This window comes from Labrus bergylta, chromosome 17 (genome assembly GCF_963930695.1).
Source record: "Labrus bergylta chromosome 17, fLabBer1.1, whole genome shotgun sequence".
Lineage (NCBI taxonomy): Eukaryota > Metazoa > Chordata > Actinopteri > Labriformes > Labridae > Labrus > Labrus bergylta.
The window spans coordinates 20,313,787-20,335,126 of NC_089211.1; the positions used below are offsets into that span (position 1 = coordinate 20,313,787).

Sequence of the window (21,340 nt, forward strand, 5' to 3'; positions counted from 1 at the left end):
TCTTGTATCTATTGGGTTGTATTTATATCAAATGTGTTTTCCCCTCTAAATTAATCTAGTTTTTGCAACAAACAACTTTAATCTGCTCAATTTATGCTCACGCACACACATAAACAACAACAGGAGTACGCCTCGCGTTTTGAAAAGTTCCACTCGATATTCCGTTATAGTTCAGTACTGAAACAACAGCAAACAGCTGTAGGCCTACATTAACAGATATATTAACAGATATATTATATTCTGTGAATGTAGGCCTACAGTAACAGATTAATGTATGTATTTCCAAACAGGTTGTTGGTCTAAAGTTGTCATTTTAATTTTTCTGCACTTTTGTGTGTGCAAGTTCTAGCGCTAACCATTAGTAGGCCTACAGTGTGCCTGCCAGCAGACAATAATAAATAATATTCTTTTTTTATGAATTAATTTGCCTCTTGCATTAAAAATACGTGTTGAAATTGGCCTACAGTGTATTACAACGTCTAACTAAGCATTACTAGTCTTAAATAGGAAGATTAAATATGGAAGATTGAATGTAAATGTGCAAAAACAGAGTTGTAAATGGACAGTATTGACATAAGTTAAAGTGCATGAGTGTAGACATATTATAAGCAGAAACTATTCAATATAACGGCGAGTAGACAGACAAATGAAGTGAACATGAGTGCAGGGATAATTTGTAAATTTAACAAAATTTAACAACCTTAATACAAACGTGTACAAATGTAAACATTGTAGCCTGTTTTCAATTTGCGGAGTTAATATGACATTAATGATAACAACTTTGGCATCCATATGTGCACTTTTGTCTCTTATCAAGTTCACTCACATTTAATTAGCCTATAACCTCTATTAGCCTAACCTATAGTCTGTAACCTATAGCCTGTAACCTCAGGTGCAATCAGAGATAATAAGTGCAATAAGAAAACTTATTTATATTTTCATTTCATTGTACAGTGTTCCCCTTGTTATTTTATTTTGTATTATATCTTTGCTTTAATACAGTGTATAACTTCTGTAGTTTATTTTAAATCACTTAGCTGTTACTACAACTTTTTTACTTTTACATTTTTTATACTTTTCTACTCTTTTTTTTCTTCTTACAATGCTAGTCTATCTTATATATAATTTTAACTTTTTTTTTGTAGAAGCTGACTCAGGGAGAAACGCACAAGAATTCCAACATACCTGTACTGTCCTGTACCTGTGCAAATGGCACTAAACATCTATTCTATTCTATTCTATAAGCCTCCATGAAAATCCAGAGTAATAATAAATGTAAATAGAAATACACTAACTCAATTAAACCACTTTACGTGGTAGGCCTAATCAAAATGATAATAACACAGCAATACTTAGCCTATTACTGTTTGTAAAAGAAGATAAGATAAGATAAAACTTATTTGATCCCCCATTATGGGGACATTTTTTTGTTACAACAAAATGTTGATTCAAAAAACAGGAATAATAATAATAATTTATTTGCAGATACTGGTCTCAATCCGGCCTAACATATTTCAATAAAGTAATAGTTTTTAATCCAGTATTTACTCAACCAAGGCTATCAATTGATATTTTGGTTTCTAACTGAGATATTCTAAGTGTCTTCAATATCCTTGCGCATAAATAATTATCCTAATTGGGTTAATCCAACTTGGGAAATAAAAAGACAAAAAGGAAAAAGCAGCATATTGTAAATTATGAATAATTTCTACATGAATAATTGTATTTTTTTACTGGATTAGCTCTTATGTTTTTTGGTATATGATGTTTGACACTCCCTCCAGCATTCATCTTGTAGTGCCATAGTTCTACTTTCAATTTTAGGGAGAAAAAAGTGGTTGGGGGGCATATCCCCTTCAAACTTAATAAGGACCCATCTGCTTTTGTCTGCAAACAGAATGGATAACATTGGAGGTTTAAACTTCTCAACCACAGTTTTAAATGTAATACAACTTTCTGCGTATGATGTGATAAGGTACAAATATTCAATAACAAGATTAATGAAAATTCTAGTACCAGTGTTGAATCTATACATGGAGTTGGTCGCTCCTTCTGCTGTCATTCCCCCAAAGATATAGATGTTCTTTCCCAAAGCCACAGCTGAGTGGGCTGCTACTCCTGGTGGGATATCTCCTTTGACTTGCACCTTCTCCCACTTCATGATCTCTTTGAACAGTAGACACTTTGTTTTATTTTTTTAATCAAACAAACATGACATTCCCAAGTTTTGAGGCTCTTTATTTTAATCTTGTATTATCATTTAGAAAACTTTGAAAATAGATTTTATTTTTTTAAATCACACACAAAACGTATTACACTTCAGGAGTGATCAGTCTTACTTGTATCGAGAGAGAACACGTCATTGTGGAATTTGTCCCCGGCCATGCCCCCATGGATGTAGATCTTTGAACCTGCTGCTACGATAACATGGCCATGTTTGTCTGGCGGCTGTCTGCCTTGTGTTTCCGGTTGGGACCAGGCGGAAGAGGCTGGGGGGTAATAAAGATAAAAGTGATCTCATATTCCCGTATTGCTGTCTATGTCATGAAACAGACTGAAATGAAAACGAATGTCCTTATATGACCTACAAAAGAAAACAACTCTGATTGTTTCTATACTTGGTCTTTTGAACGCCTGTAACTATTGCAGCGGGGTAGGTGTACCAGGTGATTTACAGCTCGCTGCAAAGGAATTTCCATGGAAAATATTCACAATCAGTGATACGTTTGACTGTTTGAAGAAAGTAGCATGAGATTTTTTGTTAAAAACAATTTTTATACATGTACAGGAAAAAATCAGCAGTGAAATAAGATGTACTGTTTTGTCCACAGAGAGCGCCAAAATTGACATAAACCGAAATTACTAACAGGATCTTTCACAAACAAATAAAAAAAAAAGAAAAATTGAGAATTGAAATAGAAACCAAACATCAAGTTAAATGGAAAGACGCTGTATGTCCAGCATTATTATAAACAAAAATTACATTAATAGAGTTATTTATATACCTGAAAGATTACAAACTTGTCTGAAGGAGGGCAGAGAGACTTTAGTTTTTCACTACATCAGATAATTCCAAAGTAACATACACAGTATATTAGCACCTCTTCTTCATGTGAATTAGAATTAGTCAGGGAAACCATCTGAAAATAAGAGAGTACTGGATTCATTTGAATTGGGATTTACCTGTTAGCTGTACATTCTGGATACAATTGCGGTTGCCGCTCTGCTGTGCCCCTCCAAACACCCACAGGCTCTGAGGACAGCTTTCTGGGACAAAGCAGCAGTGTTCATACCGCGAGTCCAAACCCTCCCACTCTGGGATGTCCCACTCATGATTATCTGGGGGAGTCAGAGAGAGGAAAAATACCCCAAAAAATGTCTAACAATATAGAAGACATGGGAACACAGATGACATTTCAAAGTAAACAACAATGATAAACACCTTTTAGCAATATGGTTTTTCACAATCAAAGTCAGTCAAAATTTTTGAAATTGCTTGTAACTGCAGACATAATATCTCTGCACAGTCTCTTTCAATTACATTGCATTACTAGTCTTAAATAGGAAGATTAAATATGGAAGATTGAATGTAAATGTGCAAAAACAGAGTTGTAAATGGACAGTATTGACATAAGTTAAAGTGCATGAGTGTAGATATATTATAAGCAGAAACTATTCAATATAACAGACAGACAGACAAATGACAACAAATGAAGTGAACATGAGTGCAGGGATAATTTGTAAATTTAACAAAATTGAACAACCTTAATACAAACGTGTACAAATGTAAACATTGTAGCCTGTTTTCAATTTGCGGAGTTAATATGACATTAATGATAACAACTTTGGCACCCATATGTGCACTTTTGTCTCTTATCAAGTTCACTCACATTTAATTAGCCTATAACCTCTATTAGCCTAACCTATAGTCTGTAACCTATAGCCTGTAACCTCAGGTGCAATCAGAGATAATAAGTGCAATAAGAAAACTTCCAGACAATCTAACTTATCTGATGTAACAGCCTTCACTGTGACATTGCCAAGACGCGGGAGTGCCAGCATGTCGCGGGGCTTTCCAACGAGCAGCCGCTCAGCCAATCGCGGGCCTCTCCGATTGGGGAGGAAGTGACGGCTTATATATGGAAGAGAGCGCGGTTCATTCAACATCACTTCACAGACGGGGAAAAAAACACTAAGAGACAGAAGAAGACGGACACGCTTTGGCGTTGAGAGGCTGGTCCTATCCGAGACGACGTGAAGGCCGTTAATTAATTGACGACATTGTTATTCAGGTACGTGGAAACATTTCTTTGAATACGATAATGTGACGACGTTGTATTTTTTCACGTTGTGAAACAATTTTCATTCTGACCAAGCAAGCTGAGGTAATAATAACAATAATAATAATAATAATAATAATAATAACTTTATTTATATAGCACCTTTTAAAAACACAGGTTTACAAAGTGCTTTGACAAACAGCAAGAACAAAGCAAACTAAACCAAACACAGAAAAAACATTAACAACAGTAAGAATATAACAGATGCAAAATACCAAAAATAATTAAATACAATTCAACAGAAAAGAACCCAAAGTGCACGATACACAACCAGACATATATAACCCAACCATCATAAGAACCATCATAAGAACCATCATAAGAACCCAGGAACACAAGAACCCAACAACACGAGCTGAGACCAAGAGGACCAAAGATTTAAAAAGATGTAAGAAACTAAGAGATAAAAGCAAATAAAAAGCAATGAGAAGTTAAGCGTAGTAAAAGAAATAAAAACAAGTGGTTAAAGGATCAAAAAACCCAAAACTATAATATTAATAAAAATAAAAATTAACTATAAATACGAAACATAAATAGACAAAGTAAGTAAGATCAGAAATTACCAAGTTAAAACACAAGAGGAGATTAAGATATGAGCATAAATACGAGATAAGACCATAAATAAAAGACAGTAAGAAGTAGAAGAAGATAAAAATAGTAAAACCAGTAAGAGAAGACATTAAGAAGACGACATCACATAAAAGCAAGTCTGTAAAAGTATGTTTTAAGAAGGGATTTAAAAGAATTGAGGGAATCTGCAAGTCTTATCTCCTCAGGGAGGTCGTTCCAAAGTCGAGGGGCCCTGACTGAAAAGGCCCGGTCACCTTTAGTTTTAAGTCTGGACTTTGGAACGACCAGGAGGGCCCCACCCGAGGATCTAAGACTGCGGGCTGGCTCATATGGTGTCAGTAACTCTGTTATATAGCTTGGAGCCAGCCCCGTCCGTGCTTTAAAAGTAATGAGTAAAATCTTAAAATCGATTCTAAAACGTACAGGAAGCCAGTGTAATGAAGCTAAAATTGGAGTGATGTGATGTCGTCTGTTACAACCAGTAAGAAGCCTAGCTGCTGCATTTTGGACCAGCTGGAGGCGAGACAGTGACTTATTTGTGATTCCGGAAAAGAGGGAGTTACAGTAGTCAAGTCGGGAGAAGATGAGGGCGTGGATGATCTTTTCAAGGTCTCGTTGGGTTAGGATTGTTTTAATATTGGAGATGGTGCGTAGATGGAAGAAGCTTGATCGGACAACTGTTTTGATATGGGATTCAAAGGTGAGATTGCAATCGAATGTTATTCCTAGATTTCTGGCGGTGGGTTGGACATTGGTGAATAAGGGACCGAGGCTGCTCTTTGAGATATGAGTGGTGTTTGGCGGGTTGAATACTATGATTTCAGATTTAGAATTGTTCAGTTGGAGAAAGTTTTGCGCCATCCAGCAGTTGATATCGTTTAGGCAGTTTCTGACAGCAGCTAGGCTCCTAGGGTCCTCAGGTCTCAAAGGAAGGTATATCTGTGTGTCGTCTGCGTAGCAGTGAAAGGAGACATTGTGGCGTTCAATTATTTGGCCAAGAGGCAGCATATAAATGGAGAATAACAATAGTGACGATAGTGATATATAGTAGTGACGATAGTGATATATTTTACCAAACTTACTTCTTTTTTTTTAATGCATGTAGTTAAACAATGTGATAATAATGACAAAGTAGCTGGCCCTTGTGATTAGATATGTTGCCTTGCATGTCTGCTAAGCACGCCAACGTGGTTAAGCTAGGTGCCGGCGGATGGGGAGGGGGGAGGGGGGGGAAGTAGCCAGGGGTGTTAACAGTGAAAAAGAGGCGGTGTTGCTCCACCCAGTTGACCCCATGTTCTTTTTAAGACTTTGACATTTTGTGATTTCTTTGGCTAAAAAAAAAAAAACACGCTTCTCTCACACAATGACTCCAAATCCCAGAAAATGACACGCCATCATTGTTTGACACTAGCTTTGTGAAATGGTAGACAGCTAAGGTAAAGCCACATTGTTCTAATGATTTGTTTCTTTCTGTAGATTTTTTTTTTCACATACTGGAGTATAAACAAGCCAAGATGAAGCTGCTGTGGGTTGTAATGTTGGTGGCCGGCACCGTGTTCGCCGACGAAGACGACAAGAAGGACAGCGTGGGGACTGTGGTTGGAATCGACCTCGGGACCACCTACTCATGGTAAATAGAGACAAAGTGACAGCTGTCTTGATTGTTTTACACGCAACTTTTAAATGTGGATAACACTAATCATTTCTTAATTGTTTTTTTTTTTTTTTCCTTTTTAGTGTTGGAGTGTTCAAGAATGGGCGTGTGGAGATCATCGCCAATGACCAGGGTAACCGCATCACTCCATCGTACGTGGCCTTCACCAGCGAGGGTGAGCGTCTGATTGGCGACGCTGCCAAGAACCAGCTGACGTCTAACCCTGAGAACACCGTCTTCGATGCCAAGAGGTTGATTGGGCACACTTGGGGAGACTCGACTTTGCAGCAGGACATCAAGTACCTGCCGTTCAAAGTAAGTTTCCGCACTTCTTGACGTTACTGTTAAGAGTCTTAAGGTCCTTTTTTGGTATCGTTTGAGCTTCATTCTCTGTTTGTAACATTGATTCATGTTCCTTTTTAGGTAACTGAGAAGAAGAGCAAGCCCCATATTCAGGTAGACATTGGTGGTGGCACGATGAAGACATTTGCTCCTGAGGAGATCTCTGCCATGGTGCTGACTAAAATGAAGGAGACTGCTGAGGCTTATTTGGGCAAGAAGGTACAAACACATGAAAAAAATACATTTAAAATATGTACCTCATCAAAATGATGTTCAATCAAAGCTAATGAGTTTATCCTTTTTGTCAGGTTACACATGCTGTGGTCACTGTCTCTGCCTATTTCAATGACGCCCAGCGTCAGGCCACTAAGGATGCTGCAACCATCGCTGGTCTGAATGTCATGAGAATCATCAATGAGCCGTAAGTTTTGAATGAAAATGATGTTTGTTGTTGTGTTTATAAAATATTTCCCTTCATTTTTGTATTAACGTATCTTCCTTTTTTTTTTTTTTTAGAACTGCTGCCGCCATTGCTTACGGTCTTGACAAGAGAGACGGCGAGAAGAACATTCTCGTTTTCGATCTTGGCGGTGGCACCTTCGACGTCTCCCTGCTGACCATCAACAACGGTGTGTTTGGGGTGTTGGCAACCAGTGGTGACGCTCATCTTGGAGGTGAGGACTTCGACCAGCGCGTCATGGAGCACTTCATCAAGCTGTACAAGAAGAAGACCGGCAAAGATGTGCACAAAGACAACAGGGCAGTGCAGAAGCTGCGTCGTGAGGTCGAGAAGGCAAAGAGGGCGCTGTCCGCTCAGCACCAGGCCTGCATTGAGATCGAGTCCTTCTTTGAGGGAGAGGACTTCTCTGAGACCCTGACCCGTGCCAAGTTTGAAGAGCTCAACATGGTAAATAATTGAACCAACATTTTGGTTATAGAAAAACTGTAACTCTAGTATAATGTTACCCTCTTGTTTATGAAACATGATTTACTAACAGTTGAACCTTTTTTCTTTCTACAGGACCTGTTCCGTTCCACCATGAAGCCTGTGCAGAAAGTACTGGAAGACTCTGACCTGAAGAAGCCTGACATTGATGAGATTGTCTTGGTTGGAGGCTCCACCCGTATCCCCAAAATCCAGCAGCTGGTGAAGGAGTTCTTCAATGGCAAAGAGCCCTGCAGAGGCATCAACCCTGATGAGGCCGTGGCATACGGAGCTGCTGTGCAGGCTGGAGTGCTTTCTGGAGAGGAGGACACTGGTAGGTTATCATCGTCTCACATCATTTAATTTAATTCTAATTCGCTGAACTAGCTTTTATATTGTGTACTAATAATGTTCCTATCTTACAGGAGATATTCTTCTTGTGGACGTGTGCCCCCTGACTCTTGGTACTGAGACTGATGGAGGAGTGATGACTAAACTGATCTCCAGGAACACTGTGGTGCCTTTAGAGGAATCCCAGATCTTCTCTACAGCTTCTGATAACCAGTCCACTGTCACCATTAAGGTTTATGAAGGTAAGAATTGTGCATACCCAACATGAAGAAAAAAAAGTTTAAAAATAGCTGTTTTTTTTTTTTGGTATGCAGAAAAAAAAATGGAATTTTGCAAAAGTTTATTCATTGATTCTGTCTCTAGGTGAGCATCCTCTCACAAAAGACAACCATCTGCTGGGCACATTCGACCTGACTGGCATCCCTCCCGCCCCTCGTGGTGTGCCAAAGATTGAGGTCACCTTCGAGGTCGATGTCAACGGTATCCTGCGTGTCACAGCCGAGGACAAAGGTACAGGCAACAAGAACAAGATCACCATCACAAACGACCAGAACGGCCTGACGCCAGAGGACATCGAGCGCATGGTGAACGATGCAGAGCGCTTCGCCGATGACGACAAGAAGCTGAAGGAGAGGATCGAAGCCCGCAATGAGCTGGAGAGCTACGCTTACTCTCTGAAGAACCAGAACGGAGACAAGGAAAAGCTCGGCGGAAAGCTGTCGGATGAGGACAAAGAAATCATTGAGAAGGCAGTAGAGGAGAAGATTGAGTGGATGGAGTCACACCAGGAGGCTGAGCTGGAAGACTTCCAGGCTAAGAAGAAGGAGCTTGAGGAAGTGGTACAACCAATTATCAGCAAGCTTTACGGCAGTGCAGGAGGACCACCACCAGAGGGCGCAGAAGCCGAGCAAGACGAGAAGGATGAGTTGTAGGCAAGTTTGCCATCAACTGTTTTGTCGCCCCTTGCCTCTCTGTTAGTGGCACTTAGATGTACATAATGAACTGATGAGACTCAAATCGTGAGAGGAACGGTTGGGAAGGGGTGGCCATAACAAGCAACCCTACTAAATCCTCTGAAAGACTTTAAAAAAAAAAACAAGTTTCAGTGTGTGAGAGGTGTTCTCTTCGCTGGAAGGCGGAGATATTCGTCAGCCTGGATATGAGGCTTGCTGCTGCTGTTCTCAGGCAGTCCTGTTGGGGTGATGTTGTGGGGAGGGACTTAGTGGGTGGGTTGGGGCAGGTGTTAGGGGGCAAGAGCTCCAAACTTGGAAACCCGCCATTTCAGTATTCATAGAATTAAAAAATGTATCTTGGGTTTGTTGATTTAATCAAGACAGAAGAGTTCTTAAAAACGATTTATTTAAACTTTAGTGAGTATTACATCATCATGAAACCACAGTCACAACACAGTCATTATGAATGACACCCTGGGTATCCATCCCTCCAAATACAAAGGCCAAATGTATTGTCTCTGAGGCTGTTGGGCAGTCGGCCTGCTCCTTATCTCCATTCCCCTCAGCATGCACCGTCCAGGGCAATAAACACATGGAGTGGTCCAGGCGGTTGGGGGGCATATCCCCTTCAAACTTCATAAGGACCCATCTGCTTTTGTCTGCAAACATAATGGATAACAATGGAGGTTTAAACTTCTCAACCACAGTTTTAAATGTAATACAACTTTCTGTGTATGATGTGATAAGGTACAAATATTCAATGACAAGATTAATGAAAATTCTAGTACCAGTGTTGAATCTATACATGGAGTTGGTCGCTCCTTCTGCTGTCATTCCCCCAAAGATATAGATGTTCTTTCCCAAAGCTACAGCTGAGTGGGCTGCTACTCCTGGTGGGATATCTCCTTTGACTTGCACCTTCTCCCACTTCATGATCTCTTTGAACAGTAGACACTTTGTTTTATTTTTTTAATCAAACAAACATGACATTCCCAAGTTTTGAGGCTCTTTATTTTAATCTTGTATTATCATTTAGAAAACTTTGAAAATAGATTTTATTTTTTTAAATCACACACAAAACGTATTACACTTCAGGAGTGATCAGTCTTACTTGTATCGAGAGAGAACACGTCATTGTGGAATTTGTCCCCGGCCATGCCCCCATGGATGTAGATCTTTGAACCTGCTGCTACGATAACATGGCCATGTTTGTCTGGCGGCTGTCTGCCTTGTGTTTCCGGTTGGGACCAGGCGGAAGAGGCTGGGGGGTAATTAAGATAAAAGTGATCTCATATTCCCGTATTGCTGTCTGTGTCATAAAACAGACTGAAATGAAAAGGGATGTCCTTATATGACCTACAAAAGAAAACAACTCTGATTGTTTCTATACTTTGTCTTTTGAACGCCTGTAACTATTGCAGCGGGGTAGGTGTACCAGGTGATTTACAGCTCGCTGCAAAGGAATTTCCATGGAAAATATTCACAATCAGTGATACGTTTGACTGTTTGAAGAAAGTAGCATGAGATTTTTTGTTAAAAACAATTTTTATACATGTACAGGAAAAAATCAGCAGTGAAATAAGATGTACTGTTTTGTCCACAGAGAGCGCCAAAATTGACATAAACCGAAATTACTAACAGGATCTTTCACAAACAAATAAAAAAAAAGAAAAATTGAGAATTGAAATAGAAACCAAACATCAAGTTAAATGGAAAGACGCTGTATGTCCAGCATTATTCAACAAAAAAAAAAAATGACGCCTGATTGTGTGGCAGAATTGTGTCAGAGTTCCTTGTAACACAATATACCAAGAAGAAATAATGACTGGGAGTTGGAAACGCAAGAATATACAACATGTTCATAAGCTTTGCATGTGATACAAAGTTTCACCAGTGCTTTCCAACAGGTGAAACATTTCTATCATTGTGGAATCAGTGGCTAATACCACTGTAAAGCTCTGTATGATACACCTACTGTATGTTGAGCAGCTGGTTAATTAAACACAAACCTGTATCAAAGACGTGAAGTGTGGGGTCTGCGACAGGTGCAGCTCCTGCTTCCCCACCCGAAAAGACGTACAGTCTGTCCCCGAGGCAGGCGGAGCTGGTGTGGTATGTTCTCGGGCTGGGGGGTTTACCATTCACAGATACACTCTTCCAGGAAGACCCACTGTCTGGTCACACAGGAATAATTGCTCATGTACAATAATATTAGTCTGTCTGTTCAGAAATGGGAACATCACTGGTTAAAAAAGAATTAAAAACAAAAATTACATTAATAGAGTTATTTATATACCTGAAAGATTACAAACATGTCTGAAGGAAGGCAGAGAGACTTTAGTTTTTCATTACATCAGATAATTCCAAAGTAACATACACAGTATATTAGCACCTCTTCTTCATGTGAATTAGAATTAGTCAGGGAAACCATCTGAAAATAAGAGAGTACTGGATTCATTTGAATTGGGATTTACCTGTTAGCTGTACATTCTGGATACAATTGCGGTTGCCGCTCTGCTGTGCCCCTCCAAACACCCACAGGCTCTGAGGACAGCTTTCTGGGACAAAGCAGCAGTGTTCATACCGCGAGTCCAAACCCTCCCACTCTGGGATGTCCCACTCATGATTATCTGGGGGAGTCAGAGAGAGGAAAAATACCCCAAAAAATGTCTAACAATATAGAAGTCATGGGAACACAGATGACACTTCAAAGTAAACAACAATGATAAACACCTTTTAGCAATATGGTTTTTCACAATCAAAGTCAGTCAAAATTTTTGAAATTGCTTGTAACTGCAGACATAATATCTCTGCACAGTCTCTTTCAATTACCTAGATCAGTGGTTCTCAAACTATGGTATGGGCTCCCTGTGGTGGTACGCAAAGAAATCTCCACAATATAAAAAACAAACCCGATCAGCATAAAACCACAATTTTTGTATCTTGTATCTATTGGGTTGTATTTATATCAAATGTGTTTTCCCCTCTAAATTAATCTAGTTTTTGCAACAAACAACTTTAATCTGCTCAATTTATGCTCACGCACACACATAAACAACAACAGGAGTACGCCTCGCGTTTTGAAAAGTTCCACTCGATATTCCGTTATAGTTCAGTACTGAAACAACAGCAAACAGCTGTAGGCCTACATTCACAGATATTCTGTGAATGTAGGCCTACAGTAACAGATATATGAACAGATATATTATATTCTGTGAATGTAGGCCTACATTAACAGATATATTAACATATATTATATTCTGTGAATGTAGGCCTACATTAACAGATATATGAACAGATATATTATATTCTGTGAATGTAGGCCTACATTAACAGATATATGAACAGATATATTATATTTTGTGAATGTAGGCCTATATTAACAGATATATTAACAGATATATTATATTCTGTGAATGTAGGCCTACAGTAACAGATATATGAACAGATATATTATATTCCGTGAATGTAGGCCTACAGTAACAGATATATGAACAGATATATTATATTCTGTGAATGTAGGCCTACATTAACAGATATATGAACAGATATATTATATTTTGTGAATGTAGGCCTACAGTAACAGATATATTGACAGATATATTATATTCTGTTAATGTAGGCCTACAGTAACAGATATATTAACAGATATATTATATTCTGTGAATGTAGGCCTAAATTAACAGATATATTAACAGATATATTATATTTTGTGAATGTAGGCCTACAGTAACAGATATATTAACAGATATATTATATTTTGTTAATGTAGGCCTACATTAACAGATATATTAACAGATATATTATATTCTGTTAATGTAGGCCTACATTCACAGATATATTAACAGATATATTATATTCTGTGAATGTAGGCCTACATTAACAGATATATTAACAGATATATTATATTCTGTGAATGTAGGCCTACAGTAACAGATTAATGTATGTATTTCCAAACAGGTTGTTGGTCTAAAGTTGTCATTTTTATTTTTCTGCACTTTTGTGTGTGCAAGTTCTAGCGCTAACCATTAGTAGGCCTACAGTGTGCCTGCCAGCAGACAATAATAAATAATATTCTTTTTTTATGAATTAATTTGCCTCTTGCATTAAAAATACGTGTTGAAATCGGCCTACAGTGTATTTCAACGTCTAACTAAGCATTACTAGTCTTAAATAGGAAGATTAAATATGGAAGATTGAATGTAAATGTGCAAAAACAGAGTCGTAAATGGACAGTATTGACATAAGTTAAAGTGCATGAGTGTAGATATATTATAAGCAGAAACTATTCAATATAACGGCGAGTAGACAGACAAATGAAGTGAACATGAGTGCAGGGATAATTTGTAAATTTAACAAAATTGAACAACCTTAATACAAACGTGTACAAATGTAAACATTGTAGCCTGTTTTCAATTTGCGGAGTTAATATGACATTAATGATAACAACTTTGGCATCCATATGTGCACTTTTGTCTCTTATCAAGTTCACTCACATTTAATTAGCCTATAACCTCTATTAGCCTAACCTATAGTCTGTAACCTATAGCCTGTAACCTCAGGTGCAATAAGAGATAATAAGTGCAATAAGAAAACTTATTTACATTTTCATTTCATTGTACAGTGTTCCCCTTGTTATTTTATTTTGTATTATATCTTTGCTTTAATACAGTGTATAACTTCTTTAGTTTATTTTAAATCACTTAGCTGTTACTACAACTTTTTTACTTTTACATTTTTTATACTTTTCTACTCTTTTTTTTCTTCTTACAATGCTAATCTATCTTATATATAATTTTAACTTTTTTTTTGCAGAAGCTGACTCGGAGAAACGCACAAGAATTCCAACGTACCTGTACTGTCCTGTACCTGTGCAAATGGCACTAAACATCTATTCTATTCTATTCTATTCTATAAGCCTCCATGAAAATCCAGAGTAATAATAAATGTAAATAGAAATACACTAACTCAATTAAACCACTTTACGTGGTAGGCCTAATCAAAATGATAATAACACAGCAATACTTAGCCTATTACTGTTTGTAAAAGAAGATAAGATAAGATAAAACTTATTTGATCCCCCATTATGGGGACATTTTTTTGTTACAACAAAATGTTGATTCAAAAAACAGGAATAATAATAATAATTTATTTGCAGATACTGGTCTCAATCCGGCCTAACATATTTCAATAAAGTAATAGTTTTTAATCCAGTATTTACTCAACCAAGGCTATCAATTGATATTTTGGTTTCTAACTGAGATATTCTAAGTGTCTTCAATATCCTTGCACATAAATAATTATCCTAATTGGGTTAATCCAACTTGGGAAATAAAAAGACAAAAAGGAAAAAGCAGCATATTTTAAATTATGAATAATTTCTACATGAATAATTGTATTTTTTTACTGGATTAGCTGTTATGTTTTTTGGTATATGATGTTTGACACTCCCTCCAGCATTCATCTTGTAGTGCCATAGTTCTACTTTCAATTTTAGGGAGAAAAAAAAACTATGGCTTGATTAAGACTGACCTACACAAAAGACAAAAAATGTATAGGGTCCGTAGGTGAAATGTAGAATGATATAGTTGGTGCCCAACACCATGCAGGACGCAATCAGCAATCATTCTTTGTCTGTCTAGTTCATGAATTTTCTAGAATTATTATTATTATTCCGTCTGTTTTCAAGATATAGGGCAAAATTAGTAGAAAAGCCACAAAATGAGTGTGAACAGTTTCAGGAATTTGCTACAAATGATTAATTAACTATATTGGTGTTACCCATTGAAACAATATAGTAGAATAACATATTTTAATCAGGGTAGAGCAGCAGTGTGCAGCGTTGCATCAGTGCTCTTTAAGGACACATCGAGTTTGCTGACTTTTCTACTTTCTGTAACTCTTTATGCGGTTATTCACCAGAAGTGTTTTTGTTGTTTGAATGTGCTCCTTTTTCTACAGTTTGAACCCCTTAAAACAACCCATTAATGAACACATGATTGAATGAAGAAATAATAAAAGAGAAAGAAAAAAAAAGAAAGTAGATCAGTGATACTATTAAACAATACAAATTCACAAATTCCTGAAACAAGCTGATTTGTTTTTGATCCTCACCCCAGTGGCAGATTGATTCCTGCTATAAAAGTGTTTTTCACTCTGTTTCTTGTATTTTTTTACACCATACATTGGTTTTACAACAGAGTAGACTGTGTGTTTGTTGGAAAACCATAGAGCGTCATGATTAAAACAAACACAATTATATATAATATAATATAAATATATAATTCTCATAGTAGAATAGAGTGTGATTTTTTTGTCTGTGCTCCTCGACCTGCAGATGTGTATATTGTACAAAATAATTAAGTGCATTTGTAATTTAAGCTGTTGTGAGCCTGTTATAAAGTCAAGGTTTAAGGTACTGCAGGTTTCTTGCATTTTAAGTGGGGATGTTGAGCCTTAATTGAACTTGTGTACATTATAAGATGAAACGTCCAGACAATCTAACTCATCTGATGTAACAGCCTTCACTTTAAGGTCACTGACTAGTCACATGCATCACATGCAGCGGCAATAAAGCGGCCCAGTATCGGTGACATTGCCAAGACGCGGGAGTGCCAGCGTGTCGCGGGGCTTTCCAACGAGCAGCCGCTCAGCCAATCGCGGGCCTCTCCGATTGGGGAAGAAGTGACGGCTTATATATGGAAGAGAGCGCGGTTCATTCAACATCACTTCACAGACAGGGAAAAAAACACTAAGAGACAGAAGAAGACGGACACGCTTTGGCGTTGAGAGGCTGGTCCTATCCGAGACGACGTGAAGGCCGTTAATTAATTGACGACATTGTTATTCAGGTACGTGGAAACATTTCTTTGAATACGATAATGTGACGACGTTGTATTTTTTCACGTTGTGAAACAATTTTCATTCTGACCAAGCAAGCTGAGGTAATAATAATAATAATAATAACAATAATAATAACTTTATTTATATAGCACCTTTTAAAAACACAGGTTTACAAAGTGCTTTGACAAACAGCAAGAACAAAGCAAACTAAACCAAACACAGAAAAACATTAACAACAGTAAGAATATAACAGATGCAAAATACCAAAAATAATTAAATACAATTCAACAGAAAAGAACCCAAAGTGCACGATACACACCCAGACATATATAATCCAACCATCATAAGAACCATCATAAGAACCATCATAAGAACCCAGGAACACAAGAACCCAACAACACGAGCTGAGACCAAGAGGACCAAAGATTTAAAAAGATGTAAGAAACTAAGAGATAAAAGCAAATAAAAAGCAATGAGAAGGTAAGCGTAGTAAAAGAAATAAAAACAAGTGGTTAAAGGATCAAAAAACCCAAAACTATAATATTAATAAAAATAAAAATTAACTATAAATACAAAACATAAATAGACAAAGTAAGTAAGATCAGAAATTACCAAGTTAAAACACAAGAGGAGTTAAGATATGAGCATAAATACGAGATAAGACCATAAATAAAAGACAGTAAGAAGTAGAAGAAGATAAAAATAGTAAAACCAGTAAGAGAAGACATTAAGAAGACGACATCACATAAAAGCAAGTCTGTAAAAGTATGTTTTAAGAAGGGATTTAAAAAAATTGAGGGAATCTGCAAGTCTTATCTCCTCAGGGAGGTCGTTCCAAAGTCCAGGGGCCCTGACTGAAAAGGCCCGGTCACCTTTAGTTTTAAGTCTGGACTTTGGAACGACCAGGAGGCCCCCACCCGAGGATCTAAGACTGTGGGCTGGCTCATATGGTGTCAGTAACTCTGTTATATAGCTTGGAGCCAGCCCCGTCCGTGCTTTAAAAGTAATGAGTAAAATCTTAAAATCGATTCTAAAACGTACAGGAAGCCAATGTAATGAAGCTAAAATTGGAGTGATGTGATGTCGTCTGTTACAACCAGTAAGAAGCCTAGCTGCTGCATTTTGGACCAGCTGGAGGCGAGACAGTGACTTATTTGTGATTCCGGAAAAGAGGGAGTTACAGTAGTCAAGTCGGGAGAAGATGAGGCCGTGGATGATCTTTTCAAGGTCTCGTTGGGTTAGGATTGTTTTAATTTTGGAGATGGTGCGTAGATGGAAGAAGCTTGATCGGACAACTGTTTTGATATGGGATTCAAAGGTGAGATTGCAATCGAATGTTATTCCTAGATTTCTGGCGGTGGGTTGGACATTGGTGAATAAGGGACCGAGGCTGCTCTTTGAGATATGAGTGGTGTTTGGCGGGTTGAATACTATGATTTCAGATTTAGAATTGTTCAGTTGGAGAAAGTTTTGCGCCATCCAGCAGTTGATATCGTTTAGGCAGTTTCTGACAGCAGCTAGGCTCCTAGGGTCCTCAGGTCTCAAAGGAAGGTATATCTGTGTGTCGTCTGCGTAGCAGTGAAAGGAGACATTGTGGCGTTCAATTATTTGGCCAAGAGGCAGCATATAAATGGAGAATAACGATAGTGACGATAGTGATATATAGTAGTGACGATAGTGATATATTTTACCAAACTTACTTCTTTTTTTTTAATGCATATAGTTAAACAATGTGATAATAATGACAAAGTAGCTGGCCCTTGTGATTAGATATGTTGCCTTGCATGTCTGCTAAGCACGCCAACGTGGTTAAGCTAGGTACCGGCGGATGGGGAGGGGGGAAGGGGGGGGGGGGGGGAGTAGCCAGGGGTGTTAACAGTGAAAAAGAGGCGGTGTTGCTCCACCCAGTTGACCCCATGTTCTTTTTAAGACTTTGAAAACCACGCTTCTCTCACACAATGACTCCAAATCCCAGAAAATGACACTCCATCATTGTTTGACACTAGCTTTGTGAAATGGTAGACAGCTAAGGTAAAGCCACATTGTTCTAATGATTTGTTTCTTTCTGTAGATTTTTTTTTTCACATACTGGAGTATAAACAAGCCAAGATGAAGCTGCTGTGGGTTGTAATGTTGGTGGCCGGCACCGTGTTCGCCGACGACGATGACAAGAAGGACAGCGTGGGGACTGTGGTTGGAATCGACCTCGGGACCACCTACTCATGGTAAATAGAGACAAAGTGACAGCTGTCTTGATTGTTTTACACGCAACTTTTAAATGTGGATAACACTAATCATTTCTTAATTGTTTTTTTTTTTTTCCTTTTTAGTGTCGGAGTGTTCAAGAATGGGCGTGTGGAGATCATCGCCAATGACCAGGGTAGCCGCATCACTCCATCGTATGTGGCCTTCACCAGCGAGGGTGAGCGTCTGATTGGCGACGCTGCCAAGAACCAGCTGACGTCTAACCCTGAGAACACTGTCTTCGATGCCAAGAGGTTGATTGGGCGCACTTGGGGAGACTCGACTGTGCAGCAGGACATCAAGTACCTGCCGTTCAAAGTAAGTTTCTGCATTTCTTGACGTTACTGTTAAGAGTCTTAAGGTCCTTTTTTGGTATCGTTTGAGCTTCATTCTCTGTTTGTAACATTGATTCATGTTCCTTTTTAGGTAACTGAGAAGAAGAGCAAGCCCCATATTCAGGTAGACATTGGTGGTGGCACGATGAAGACATTTGCTCCTGAGGAGATCTCTGCCATGGTGCTGACTAAAATGAAGGAGACTGCTGAGGCTTATTTGGGCAAGAAGGTACAAACACATGAAAAAAATACATTTAAAATATGTACCTCATCAAAATGATGTTCAATCAAAGCTAATGAGTTTATCCTTTTTGTCAGGTTACAGATGCTGTGGTCACTGTCCCTGCCTATTTCAATGACGCCCAGCGTCAGGCCACTAAGGATGCTGCAACCATCGCTGGTCTGAATGTCATGAGAATCATCAATGAGCCGTAAGTTTTGAATGAAAATGATGTTTGTTGTTGTGTTTGCAAAATATTTCCCTTCATTTTTGTATTAACGTATCTTCCTTTTTCTTTTTTTTTTAGAACTGCTGCCGCCATTGCTTACGGTCTTGACAAGAGAGACGGCGAGAAGAACATTCTCGTTTTCGATCTTGGCGGTGGCACCTTCGACGTCTCCCTGCTGACCATCGACAACGGTGTGTTTGAGGTGGTGTCAACCAGTGGTGACACTCATCTTGGAGGTGAGGACTTCGACCAGCGCGTCATGGAGCACTTCATCAAGCTGTACAAGAAGAAGACCGGCAAAGATGTGCGCAAAGACAACAGGGCAGTGCAGAAGCTGCGTCGTGAGGTCGAGAAGGCAAAGAGGGCGCTGTCCGCTCAGCACCAGGCCCACATTGAGATCGAGTCCTTCTTTGAGGGAGAGGACTTCTCTGAGACCCTGACCCGTGTCAAGTTTGAAGAGCTCAACATGGTAAATAATTGAACCAACATTTTGGTTATAGAAAAACTGTAACTCTAGTATAATGTTACCCTCTTGTTTATGAAACATGATTTACTAACAGTTGAACCTTTTTTCTTTTTCCAGGACCTGTTCCGTTCCACCATGAAGCCTGTGCAGAAAGTACTGGAAGACTCTGACCTGAAGAAGCCTGACATTGATGAGATTGTCTTGGTTGGAGGCTCCACCCGTATCCCCAAAATCCAGCAGCTGGTGAAGGAGTTCTTCAATGGCAAAGAGCCCTCCAGAGGCATCAACCCTGATGAGGCCGTGGCATTCGGAGCTGCTGTGCAGGCTGGAGTGCTTTCTGGAGAGGAGGACTCTGGTAGGTTATCATCGTCTCACATCATTTAATTTAATTCTAATTCGCTGAACTAGCTTTTATATTGTGTACTAATAATGTTCCTATCTTACAGGAGATTTTCTTCTTCTGGACGTGTGCCCCCTGACTCTTGGTATTGAGACTGTTGGAGGAGTGATGACTAAACTGATCCCCAGGAACACTGGGGTGCCTACAAAGAAATCCCAGATCTTCTCTACAGCTTCTGATAACCAGCCCACTGTCACCATTAAGGTTTATGAAGGTAAGAATTGTGCATACCCAACATGAAGAAAAAAAAGTTTAAAAATAGCTGTTGGGTTTTTTTGGTATGCAGAAAAAAAAAATGGAATTTTGCAAAAGTTTATTCATTGATTCTGTCTCTAGGTGAGCGTCCTCTCACAAAAGACAACCATCTGCTGGGCACATTCGACCTGACTGGAATCCCTCCCGCCCCTCGTGGTGTGCCACAGATTGAGGTCACCTTCGAGATCGATGTCAACGGTATCCTGCGTGTCACAGCCGAGGACAAAGGTACAGGCAACAAGAACAAGATCACCATCACAAACGACCAGAACCGCCTAACGCCAGAGGACATCGAGCGCATGGTGAACGATGCAGAGCGCTTCGCCGATGACGACAAGAAGCTGAAGGAGAGGATCGACGCCCGCAATGAGCTGGAGAGCTACGCTTACTCTCTGAAGAACCAGATCGGAGACAAGGAAAAGCTCGGCGGAAAGCTGTCGGATGAGGACAAAGAAATCATTGAGAAGGCAGTAGAGGAGAAGATTGAGTGGATGGAGTCACACCAGGAGGCTGAGCTGGAAGACTTCCAGGCTAAGAAGAAGGAGCTTGAGGAAGTGGTACAACCAATTATCAGCAAGCTTTACGGCAGTGCAGGAGGACCACCACCAGAGGGCGCAGAAGCCGAGCAAGACGAGAAGGATGAGTTGTAGGCAAGTTTGCCATCAACTGTTTTGTCGCCCCTTGCCTCTCTGTTAGTGGCACTTAGATGTACATAATGAACTGATGAGACTCAAATCGTGAGAGGAACGGTTGGGAAGGGGTGGCCATAACAAGCAACCCTACTAAATCTGAAAGACTTTAAAAAAAAAAACAAGTTTCAGTGTGTGAGAGGTGTTCTCTTCGCTGGAAGGCGGAGATATTCGTCAGCCTGGATATGAGGCTTGCTGCTGCTGTTCTCAGGCAGTCCTGTTGGGGTGATGTTGTGGGGAGGGACTTAGTGGGTGGGTTGGGGCAGGTGTTAGTGGGTCATTTGAGTTGGAAGTCTGTGGGATCAAGGGCTCATTATGTCCACAGTCAAGGCTAAAAGTTATTTATTGAATCTGGTCGTTGTACTTCTGGAAAGACATTGAAATAAATGTTTGATAAAAAATCCAAATCTGGTGTCTGTCATTTCATAGTGTACCTGGTCACAATCAATATTTCAGCCTTTTGTAGCACTAAGATGAATTCTCAAGAGCTCCAAACTTGGAAACCCGCCATTTCAGTATTCATA

The 21,340-nt window shown here is 39.1% G+C and overlaps 3 protein-coding genes and 1 long non-coding RNA gene across 6 annotated transcripts; 2 read left to right on the forward strand and 2 right to left on the reverse strand.

The window, feature by feature from the left end:
* Positions 1 to 2,016: 2,016 nt before the first annotated feature.
* Positions 2,017 to 4,054, reverse strand: LOC136183163 (uncharacterized). Its single transcript, XR_010668999.1, has 2 exons — positions 3,184 to 4,054; positions 2,017 to 2,489 (listed from the first exon to the last, which is right to left on the reverse strand). It is a non-coding gene; the product is annotated as an uncharacterized lncRNA (long non-coding RNA).
* Positions 4,055 to 4,171: 117 nt separating this feature from the next.
* On the forward strand, positions 4,172 to 9,261 carry LOC110002808 (endoplasmic reticulum chaperone BiP-like). Its single transcript, XM_065965421.1, has 9 exons — positions 4,172 to 4,292; positions 6,387 to 6,540; positions 6,648 to 6,879; positions 6,988 to 7,125; positions 7,215 to 7,327; positions 7,423 to 7,813; positions 7,928 to 8,165; positions 8,257 to 8,424; positions 8,546 to 9,261. Exons 2-9 carry the CDS (start codon positions 6,425 to 6,427, stop codon positions 9,112 to 9,114), a joined length of 1,965 nt encoding a protein of 654 aa, XP_065821493.1. The 5' UTR covers positions 4,172 to 4,292; positions 6,387 to 6,424; the 3' UTR covers positions 9,115 to 9,261.
* Positions 9,262 to 9,521: 260 nt separating this feature from the next.
* On the reverse strand, positions 9,522 to 15,861 carry LOC110005610 (rab9 effector protein with kelch motifs). Its single transcript, XM_065965837.1, has 5 exons — positions 15,730 to 15,861; positions 11,610 to 11,805; positions 11,145 to 11,309; positions 10,247 to 10,396; positions 9,522 to 10,073 (listed from the first exon to the last, which is right to left on the reverse strand). The coding sequence occupies exons 1-5, from the start codon at positions 15,859 to 15,861 to the stop codon at positions 9,568 to 9,570; spliced, it is 1,149 nt and encodes a 382-aa protein (XP_065821909.1). The 3' UTR covers positions 9,522 to 9,567.
* Positions 15,860 to 21,223, forward strand: LOC110005609 (endoplasmic reticulum chaperone BiP-like). 3 transcript variants are annotated; one of them, XM_065965723.1, is made up of 9 exons: positions 15,860 to 15,986; positions 18,050 to 18,203; positions 18,309 to 18,540; positions 18,649 to 18,786; positions 18,876 to 18,988; positions 19,085 to 19,475; positions 19,590 to 19,827; positions 19,919 to 20,086; positions 20,209 to 21,223. In XM_065965723.1, the coding sequence occupies exons 2-9, from the start codon at positions 18,088 to 18,090 to the stop codon at positions 20,775 to 20,777; spliced, it is 1,965 nt and encodes a 654-aa protein (XP_065821795.1). In that variant the 5' UTR covers positions 15,860 to 15,986; positions 18,050 to 18,087; the 3' UTR covers positions 20,778 to 21,223. The 3 variants fall into 3 exon arrangements, with proteins under 3 accessions (XP_065821795.1, XP_065821793.1, XP_065821794.1); XM_065965721.1 differs by lacking the exon at positions 15,860 to 15,986 and adding an exon at positions 17,269 to 17,296; XM_065965722.1 differs by lacking the exon at positions 15,860 to 15,986 and adding an exon at positions 17,269 to 17,296 and having other exon boundaries at positions 19,922 to 20,086.
* The last annotated feature ends 117 nt before the right edge of the window (positions 21,224 to 21,340 follow it).